Below are 10,267 nucleotides of genomic sequence, written 5' to 3' on the forward strand. Positions count from 1 at the left end.
TGTTGTCAATGAAGTTTGTCCTTGTGAGGTGGATAGATCCTCGAGATGGAATTCTTATCGATTAGGATCGTGTTACCTGTAAAATGGAATGCAATGGAGACTTTAAATAAGTCTTGTAGGAGTATAAATAATTTTGTTCAATGATCTTACCTAACGTAATCGGTTTGTAAGGTGAATAATAATTATAAATTGAACATTATGATAATGTCGTTAGCTGGACGATGAAAGGATAATAAATGTTCGTGTTTTCGGGAATGATGGTTTTGGAATTTCGGTTAAGTGTCCAGTGAAGTGTGAAGAGCGACCATGATGAAGTTCAGATCGCTGTTTCGCAGAGGCCAGCAACAACCGCCGACGCAGTCGCAGCAGCAACAACAGCAACAGATCCCGCTGCGTCAGGCGCCAAGTGCCTCCTCGCTTGAGGCGAAGAACGAAAACCCATCGGTAGGCAACTGGGGCTCCCTCGGTAAAGAAGGAGCCAAAGGGAACGCTAAGGGTAGCTTCAATCCAAAGGGACCCGGCAAGGGGTCCAGGATGCAGGAGCTGGAGCGTGAGATCGAGGTGTTGCGCAAGGACCACGCACGACTCGAGTCGAATCTACGTGAGGCATCTTGCGATGCTCAGCATCTTCACGAACTACGCGCTGAACTCACCTCTCTCAAGGTAATTTTCCCATTTTAATCTTAACTTCCTAATGAGTATAAGATAGCCCTAAGAATTTGGTGTACTGGTTAAAGACAGGGAATGTCTATTCTGTATTGGAACAAAACACAGGTAAAAGTAATTAATTAATATTTTATTAATCATTCTTTTGTACGATATCTAAGTAAAATATAATTTCATTTTATGTGTGAAAAATACAGTTCAATTTATTGAATGTTGTTTCTTTCCTGGTGGACTAAAATATTAAAACTTAATTTTCTCGATAAAGCTATTTTGTGACATTCTTTGTTTTTCCCTTTACTCTTTATATCTACATTAGATTGATTAATATCTATTTGGGTCATTTAAAAAGTTTGTAGCATTTTTATTATGAATTTCTATCAAATTATGAAACGTTTCAACAAAGAAGAATTGGATATTAAAATAAATTAGAAAAATTTATCGAAAATTCGCCAATAAGACAGGTTTCTTTTTTCCAGTGAAAAGATACTGTTGTATCTTATATGTCCAACAAATTTTGAAGTGTAGCTGGAATGTTCATCTCTATCTGAGTTAATTACCAAACATAGTATTTTCATCATTATTTACAGTAGTCATTGCAAAATTTATTCGAAAATGGAAAAGACGATCAATTCTTCGAGAAAGAAGTTGTGAAGTTATAAATGGTAAAAATTCGAATTATATATAAATTTTTCTTAACTTTTGCTACAGATTTTCTAAACAATCTAATACATATCCGTTTAGAAATATCTATCAGCTAATAGCAGTTTTAACAAACTATAAATGAGCGTTGAACTTACGATATGTTGAACAAACATCTATTTCCAGTAATTAACAAGACACACGTTTTATTTAAAGTCAGTTTTGAAAATGGTGGAAATATCAATTTTTCAAACTTACATTAGAACAAAATTGATAGATAAAAATTTGTATGCCGCAAGGGAAAGATTCGTGTATATGTTTATTGTGTTATTTGCTTTCATTTCGGTCTCTCTCTATCTCCTCTCTTTTCGTTGTTCTACTCACGTGTAGATCTACTTCTCCCACTTCCCCAAATCCCCATTCTCGTCTAACATCATTGACCTTACAAGGAAAACAAACACAGGAGATCGTCTTCGAGGGCGGTTTCTACGAGATGGAGCAGGTTATTTACCGACATTAACAACGATTCAAGGTGAACGTGGGTGATCCTTTTTTTACCCTTTAGCCGTGCTTACTGGTATCATGAAAAGCGGATGTTATGCAATCACTCAGTATAATCTTATAATTTAAGAACACGCTTGTTCACTTATTAGATTCATTGTTCAATATTACATAATATTTGATTATTGAGTGAATAATCTATAAAAATACAATCTGCAATCCATGAAAGTGATCGTTGATCCCTTTTTTGTAAATATAGTTGATGATTACTTATCATAGAGGGTAAGGATTATTTTTCCTAACAATTTTTCAGATTCACTTAATTACAAATAGTCTATCAAAAACATTATCATTTATAAAAATGATTTATGATCCTCTTTTATAAATCTAGGTAATTACATACTTACCATACTTACCATAATTACATACTTACCAAAAAAGGTTAGGATTATTTTTCCCGCTAATTAAGGTTTTGTGAAAGCATTAGAAAACTGTAAAAAACAAAAGATTCAATTTTATTATAAATGAATTTAATAAAATAAAGACACTGAAAACTAAAGCATCCATTAACCATACTTATAAAAAATGATAGAAAAAATTGATCTTCCTAAAATAAATAAATATTCTGTTTCGTATTGAAATTTGGTTTTTTTCATGAAGGGGTTGAAACATTATCCCGCGTATTTAAAGGATAGCTAGAGGGCGTAGGAAGAGGGATGTTTACGGAGGAAGGAAACTTGTGAAGTGAAACGACCGCGAACGCTATGAAAAAACGTTGTTTCTCCACGTCTACGGTAAACGACAAGGAGCAACTTCCTTTATAAATTGTTTACACTTCCTCAAAGAGTCATAAATAGGCAACCATCACTGGTTTAGAAAGTTGCGAGATGTTTGGTTGAATTTCGTAGACCTAACCTAAATTGTTGACACTTATTCGCCGCATAATCAAGAGATCGAAGGAAATAAGAATTGTCCGCTTCGAATTAGAAACTTAGATTTCTCAACATTGTCATAGCAGATATATCGTACGATTAAGCATATTACGTTTCATCATACTAGTCAGCCCAAGTAATTAGAATACTATCGGTTACCATATTCTCGTTTATGTAAGCGTTTGGCATCGTGTTTTTAATATAAATAAAACGGCAAAGAAAAAGAGAAAAATTGACAAAATATGTTATAACAACGTAATAATATGATTCGTATATTTATATACTTGCTTGAAGTAAATGTATTTGAAAATTTGTAATGAATAATAGGGTTCGCTCTTTTTTAATTGTAGGAACAGCATAGTTTGGAGTTAGACCGCCTTACAGAAGAGAACGAAGCTCTTCGTGCAAGACTCAGAGACGTTGCACATTCTCCCTTGTCAGATTCAGAGAAGCAACAGTTACTTCTGGATGCCTCAAGATTACACAATTCTGCACCAGCATCAATAGCAATCCCCCAAGATGAAGGATCCACACCGATCACCATATCCCAAGATAGTGCTCAGTGTACCACCCCAGATTGGGACAAGCATTCTTCTAGTTCTGTATCAGAGGTTTCTGTCGCATGTTTGCAAGATAGAATTCTGCAAATGGAAGAAACGCATTATTCAACAAATGAAGAGTTACAGGCAACAATACAAGAATTAAGCGATCTACAAGTATGTGCAATTAGCAGCCAAAAGCTTTATTGAACAACATAAGATAGTAATTATAATATTCCTCTTATTCATAGGCACAGCTTACAGAACTACAAGCTGACAATGAAAGATTAACAGAAGAGAAAGATGTGCTGTTGGAATCTCTCTGTAGACAAACAGAGAAACTCGAAGACTCCCGTTCCAAGGTTGACACGTTACAAGGTCTATTGTTAAGGGAGGAGCAACCACAGGAATCTTCCAAAGGGTATAATACAGAACGGGAACAGAAATTAGTAGACCTTCTAAAAGTAAATACACTTAGCTTTAAACCATCAAATTATAACAAATTGTATTAAATTAATTAATTAAATTAACTAATTATAGAGTGCTCAAGAAGAACGAGAATCATTGCTGCAGAAACAAGAGGAACTAACATCTGAAGTGAAGAGCCTTCGAGCAGCTGCAGAGGTCAGTGCTGCGGAAACAGAGCGATTAACAAAATGTGTACACCTTTTGGAATCCTCGGTGGAGACGGCGAGTATCGAACGGAAGCAACTGGACATGGAACTAGCAGAAGCTAGGCAAGAGGGTGCAAATCGGAATATAGAAATCAGTAGGTTAGCCACGCTCTTGGAAAATGCTCGAGCGAAAATCGAGGAATTAGAACAATCGAGGCAAGTGGAAAACAAAAGCGAGGCAGATGAACTTTTGGATGCTGCTAGAAGAGAGAAAGACACTTTGGAAACGCAAGCGGCTGCCCTGCAAGAGCAGTTGGCGCGTTCGCATTGCGATCATGACCGTCTTAGGGATCAATACTCACAGCTTCAAGAAGAATACAAAGTATGCTCACTATGGCGGAAAAAATTAACATATAGAGCTGCAACATATGCAGCATTTTAATGAGAATACTTTTATTTATAACTTTATAAAAAGAATTCTTGTGAGAAAATTACACCATTTCATGATGTAGATGTAATGGTTGGAAAATTTATTCTCGCAACCACTTTCTTTTTATAAGATTTCAAAGTCTTCTGTATCCTTTTTTAGGGGAATCATATATGTTTTTACATACCAGTCATATATGTTTCTTTATTTTCTACATCAGGATTATTTATATTCTATATTAAATAAAATACGTATTCTCGTTTAAATGCCGCATTCTGTATAAGGGCAAAGAATTAATTAAATATTTTATAGGTAGCGCGTAATAATGCCAAGTCAGCAATAGATGACCTGGAATACAGGTTGAACCAGTTGAAAGACGAAAGGTTATCCGTGAGTGCAGAACTACAACTCGTGAGAGATTCTCTTGCGGAGTTGCAGGCACAATGTCAAAGGCACCTGGAAGATAAAAGAGAGTTAAAGGCCGCATTGAACGAGGCTCAAAGAACGGAACGCGAAGCTCAAACGCGTCAGTATGAATTAGAGCGAGCGTTGTCTGAAGAACGTAAGTTGAGGCAAGAACAGGCTACCGAGTGGGAACAGTTTCAAACGGACCTCCTGATGACCGTTCGCGTGGCGAACGATTTTAAAACGGAGGCTCAGAGTGAGCTGGAGCGAGTTATGATGGAGAATAAAGCACAAAGGGATAAACTGAGAGCATTAGAAGCTCAGCTCGATAAACTGAATAAAGGTAAGTGAACTACCTTTGGAATCTCTTATTTTAGATACATTTTGCTGTTATCAAACACGGAAAGAGAACAATCATACTTAATGTAACATTGATTACGATGATACAATAGGGAGACAAAGTTCAATCAGTGTATTAGGACAGATGATTGATATTTAATGTTAGATACTTTTACAAGATACTTTCTAACGAATGATCAAGGAACAGAAGTACAGTGATTAATACAATGCATGTTATCTTTTTTTTTTTTTTTTCAATTTCATTCGGATGTCAGGCAGCACTGCAGTTCCTCAATGTAAGAGTTTTGGTAGCACTGCTGGAAATTCTCGCAAGCCGGCTAACAATATCTTAAAACGCGGTCGTACCATTATAAAGAGGCGGCATGAGTGCAGAAAGGGCTCTTTAAAACCCAATCTTTTTAAAAAAACGTCTGAGTTGGATCCAAATGAAAAAGAGGATTTGCAAATTGATGACTTGAAAGAGTTAAATTCAGTAATTCATCAGGAAGATATTGAATTCGACGATAGTAGCGAAATTTTATATTCCAAGGATCCTATTAAACTAAATGACAAATTAATTTCTGGAGAAGAAATTGAGATTTGTCCTTCTTTCGAATCAAAAGATAATTTACTGGAGCTTGTTGATGATTTTGAAAAACAACCTTTGATAGAATTAGATTCCAATAACGAGGCTTTAAATATCGAGGCTTCTAACTTTAAAAGAACAAAATCAAAGAAGTTTCTCAAGACCTCTGAAGATTATCAAAAACTTAATGTATCAAGTATATCAGAGGAAAATGAAATTGCAAAATCATCCTTACTGAAGAACATAAAGGGCATTCAAAATGCCGGGACAGATTCGTACGGTATTGAAATTTCTAATAGTCGCTTTTTCGTTCCTAAAAATTACGTGTATTCCGGATTGGAAAATGCAATGGATGATTTAAAGTTTGAGGTAGATCCGGAAATGAGGAAAGTGTTGCAAGAAAGCACTCAAACAAGCAATGACTCGATAAATACAGATAATTCTGAAGTAACCAGCAACCAAGAATCTCAACACACAAACGAGTTTAAAATGAAAGATATATTTTTGTCCGATACAAGGGATAAAGAAAATTCTTTACTTTCGCAGTTCGGAACTTCGAAATTTAACGAATCGGAGGAAGAGTCTAAGAGCGATTTCTCTTCAAACAAAAAGCCTAGGTTATTTCTGAAAAAAAGCGAATCCAGATCTGGTAGTGAAATTGTGGACTCTCTTTTAGACAGTACTCGCAAGCAAGATGTCTTCAATTCTACTTTAGAAAATCGAACCTTTTCTACATCCCTAGACAATCTAAATTTACGAACTTACTCTGCTGATCATTTGGATAATAGTAATATCAGGAAGATAAGACAAAAGGAAGATTTGATTCCTCTTAATGGTTACATTGACAAAAGTGCAATACGTTACAGAGACACCAATGATTTAATATCTGTAAGACCAAAAAGTTTTCCATTTGAACCTTACTTACCCCAAAAATCAGAAGATTTGGTTCTTGCAAATATTAAAAAAAGGAAAGATAAAGAAAGAGAAGAATATAGTACATATTCTATTCTTTCTTCTCTGGAAAATTTACCTAGATCTGCTTTAGATCCTCCATTGGCACCATTCTCCTCTCGACTCGCACCAAAAGAACATCTAATATCGTTTTCAAAAGAAACTACCAGAGCATTAGATTCTACTTCAACACAAAAGACTACTAGTGGAGCTTTGGGGTTCAACAATGAATTAAGGGAGATTGGAAAGAATCTAACTCTTTGCGAAGCAAATAGATTGAAACGCATGAAATTCTTAAACATGAACTTGTTTCAATCTGAACCAACTATAGAGTCTCAGACAAATAGTTTGGTAATTACGGATGAAAAGAAGATACAAAATGAGAGCTTAAGCTCAACCTCGGAATTAAAAATAGGTCAGAATAGTAGCGATTCAATGTTCAAGGATAAATCTCTGATAGGGAGGACTTCGTCTTTAAGAGAGAAGTTTGAGACGATCATTGAGGATGTGGAACTGAGACCAGGCCGACAAATAGGTACAATACGCGACCGTAAGTCGCAAAAAAGTAGTGTGGAAACGTGATTGCTTGTATTTGCAGAGTTCAAACCCTCGTTATCTGTCCTGGATTTTTATTCTAGCAAACAGATGTGTTTAAACACTTGTAATACACCCTTTCTCGTTGCTAGTCTCAAATGTACTTTTTCTAGCTCCCCCCTCCCCCAATCTCTCACCTTTCACTATTGTTTGGATTAATCAATATATCTCTAATTTATGTTCTCTAGTTTTTTTGTCTGTGACCTGAAATTTTGCTTTTATGTTTTTCGTCCCTCATCAAACTATTTATGTATCATTCAACACAAAGTAAATGTAAATATACTTGTGGCCTTAGAACTACGAGTCGAAAAAAGTGATTGGTTTTTTCTAGATATTTCTTTCTTGTCATTCTTGTGCTTTCCTATTACATGTAAACATAGCGCTTATTGCTTTTTTTTTTGTTACGCGATTTTGCTTCAAGTACAATTGTAGTACAGTTTTTCTCTGATCTTTCAGCTAACCAGAAAGTGATTCAACAACCCCAACAAAGGCCAGCAAGCACACCGACGGAAACTCAACACTGTGTGTTGACAAGCGTTCAACAGGAGATTGCCGCGCGTCGGAAAGCTAATATTTCTCGTCAGGATTCAAGGCTATCTGTGAAATGTTTAATAGAAAGTATTGAGAATGCTACAAAACAAGCAAAAGCAGGTATGAAACACATAATAGATGAATTTTTCTAACCACCCAATATATCTTCATATGACTCTAATATAATAATTTGTACATAGGCCCTGGAAGTCGTAGCAGTTCTACGTCCTCGCTTAATTCCATTGGAACAAATGATATAATGACATTAAAAGCCCCACTTCGTGATCAGCAGCAGATCAATAATTTAATCTGCACAACGAACTCAACAAATAATAATAAAACCCAAACCGCAATTACTAGAAAACCACTGTCAGGTAATTTTCTTTTTAAACATTATGTTATCACTATGCTAAGTAACGACATGTAATTTATTTTCAAATGTTATTTTCAAAAGTTTTGAAACAAGATTATTCATAAAATCCTCTGAATCATACACTGTTGCTTTCTAAAGCCAATGTTCTGCAAAAGCATTTGAATGTTATAGAACTTTTCAATGATTAATACAGAAACAAAGTCAACAGTGCCTGTAGTGTTGAGTCCTGGCGAACTGCTAGATTCTGCTGCACTGAACGCGAAGGCAATCGACTTTGTACGTCGCAACAGCGTAACGGACTTATCAGAGCGCAAAGATCCTCTCTGTGGATTGATAAAAAACGGAGGCTCGAAACGAAACGCATTGCTCAAATGGTGCCAGAACAAGACTATGGGCTACCGGAATATTGATATCACGAATTTTAGTAGTTCGTGGAACGACGGTTTGGCTCTTTGCGCCATCCTGCATTCCTATCTCCCACACAAGGTACCATACGATACGTTGACACCAGTGGAAAAGAGAAGAAACTTTTCTATTGCTTTCTCCGCTGCGGAAAGCGTTGGGATATCTACTACGTTGGTAAGTTATAAATCGTGTGATTGTTATGTACACTACTATCCATAAGTAGTTGGACACTTGGTGGGTATTTTTGTTGTATTTTCAAAATTATGATTAGATTGCGAGTATATTTAAATAGAAAATTTAAGTAGAAAATTTAGCTATTAAGTATTATAACAGATATTATACTTTCTATATGTTAAATATATATTTTTTCACACCATATGCATTCTATGCATTTTTGCACTTTCAAATTACCCATAAATGCATAAAAATTTACACTCTGGTTATGGGTGGTAGTGTACCTTTTAGTAAAAAGACTTTACTAAGAAGTTACTTAATTCATAGAACATAGGGGAAATGTGTCAATTGGAGCGACCTGACTGGCAACAAGTTATGACATATGTGACCAGTATTTACAAGCATTTTGAAACCTAATTTTCGGTTCGGTGTCTCCTGTCATCAAGACGGTTCCTCCTCTCATTGAGAATTCACCGTTGGACCGAGAACGAATCAAGAACAAGGATCATCTAGTCATCTAAAAAACAAATTTTCTATAGGGATGAAAATCTTTCCAAGAACTTTTTTCTTTTTTGGATTTCCAAGAATCGCTGGATTATAGCACTGCCTACGCCTAATGCCTGTGTATGATCGCGAGAGTGTGGATTTCAATGGGACATATAAATCTGACACCAAATGGAATTGCTTTTTACTATGAGACTGAATGTTTTTAATATACATGCATATATTATATATATATGTTAAGAACCGGAGACAAAGAAATAGAGGCAGGGATTTATAAAGAAAAACAGGAAGTAACTAGAGAGAGACGTGCTTCTGTAAAAGAGAGAAAAAAATGAATATAGAAAAATGCAAGCTTTATCGAGTCTTCTTGTGCGTGAATATGTATCATATATATGTTTCAGTGCCTCCATTGCAAAGCCAATACATTAATTCCATTACATGCAAGAGGGTTTTTTCTACCTATCGTAAGTCTTGCATTTTTTTGTAACTGACACAAGTGTCGAGGTAAATATTTCCGTTCCTCTCATACTGTGAGTATTTTTCTACTTGTATTATTTTTCGAGAAACTTTTGTAAAGTTTTAAGAACGAATGTACAGAATGAAGCGCCTTAATTTAAAAAAGAGAAAACCTAATTTATTGTATTAGTCACGTTTTTTAGTATATATATATATTATAATATTATACGAAAGCCGAGCAGCAAATTTATTAGAGAGACGAGAAAGCATCGTTTAAGTTCTACTTTCTGAGTGTAGTAAAGAACGAACGAAAATATTCATGAGGATTAAGTTCTCTGTGATATAGCGAAATAGCCTCGAAACAGAGATAGAAACGTTATCGTTATTGCTCTTATTATTATTATTATCATTATTATTATTACTATTATTATTACTACTACTACTATTACTACTACTACTACTACTGCTGCTGCTACTGCTACTATTATTATTATTAATACTATTGCTACTATTAATATCATCCTCATCGTCATTGTTGTATCATTGTAGACAATATGCTGTCTGACATAAAACAATAAACTTGCCTAATGACTATTTAAAAATTGGGAGTTATTATATCTTATCGTATAAC

At 35.2% G+C, this 10,267-nt stretch overlaps 1 protein-coding gene across 7 annotated transcripts in view; it reads left to right on the top strand.

Moving 5' to 3' along the window:
• LOC100745737 (cytospin-A) overlaps positions 1–10,238 on the top strand; it is a 28,840-nt gene extending 18,602 nt beyond the window's left edge. For 4 of the 7 annotated variants that reach the window (XM_033320607.1, XM_012385260.3, XM_012385257.3 and 1 more), the window contains 10 exons: positions 321–663; positions 3,089–3,454; positions 3,529–3,741; positions 3,818–4,273; positions 4,631–5,066; positions 5,338–7,149; positions 7,650–7,844; positions 7,925–8,098; positions 8,291–8,676; positions 9,004–9,624. In XM_033320607.1, the coding sequence (XP_033176498.1) occupies positions 321–663; positions 3,089–3,454; positions 3,529–3,741; positions 3,818–4,273; positions 4,631–5,066; positions 5,338–7,149; positions 7,650–7,844; positions 7,925–8,098; positions 8,291–8,676; positions 9,004–9,093 (4,471 nt within the window). In that variant the 3' untranslated portion in view covers positions 9,094–9,624. Of the gene's footprint in view, positions 1–320; positions 664–2,451; positions 2,601–3,088; positions 3,455–3,528; positions 3,742–3,817; positions 4,274–4,630; positions 5,067–5,337; positions 7,150–7,649; positions 7,845–7,924; positions 8,099–8,290; positions 8,677–9,003 lie in introns of those variants that run through there. The other 3 variants (XM_003489241.3, XM_012385255.2, XM_012385261.3) reach the window with 3 other exon arrangements.
• Positions 10,239–10,267: the final 29 nt, after the last annotated feature.

This window comes from Bombus impatiens, unplaced genomic scaffold (genome assembly GCF_000188095.3).
Source record: "Bombus impatiens unplaced genomic scaffold, BIMP_2.2 scf_0320, whole genome shotgun sequence".
NCBI classification, from domain to species: domain Eukaryota; kingdom Metazoa; phylum Arthropoda; class Insecta; order Hymenoptera; family Apidae; genus Bombus; species Bombus impatiens.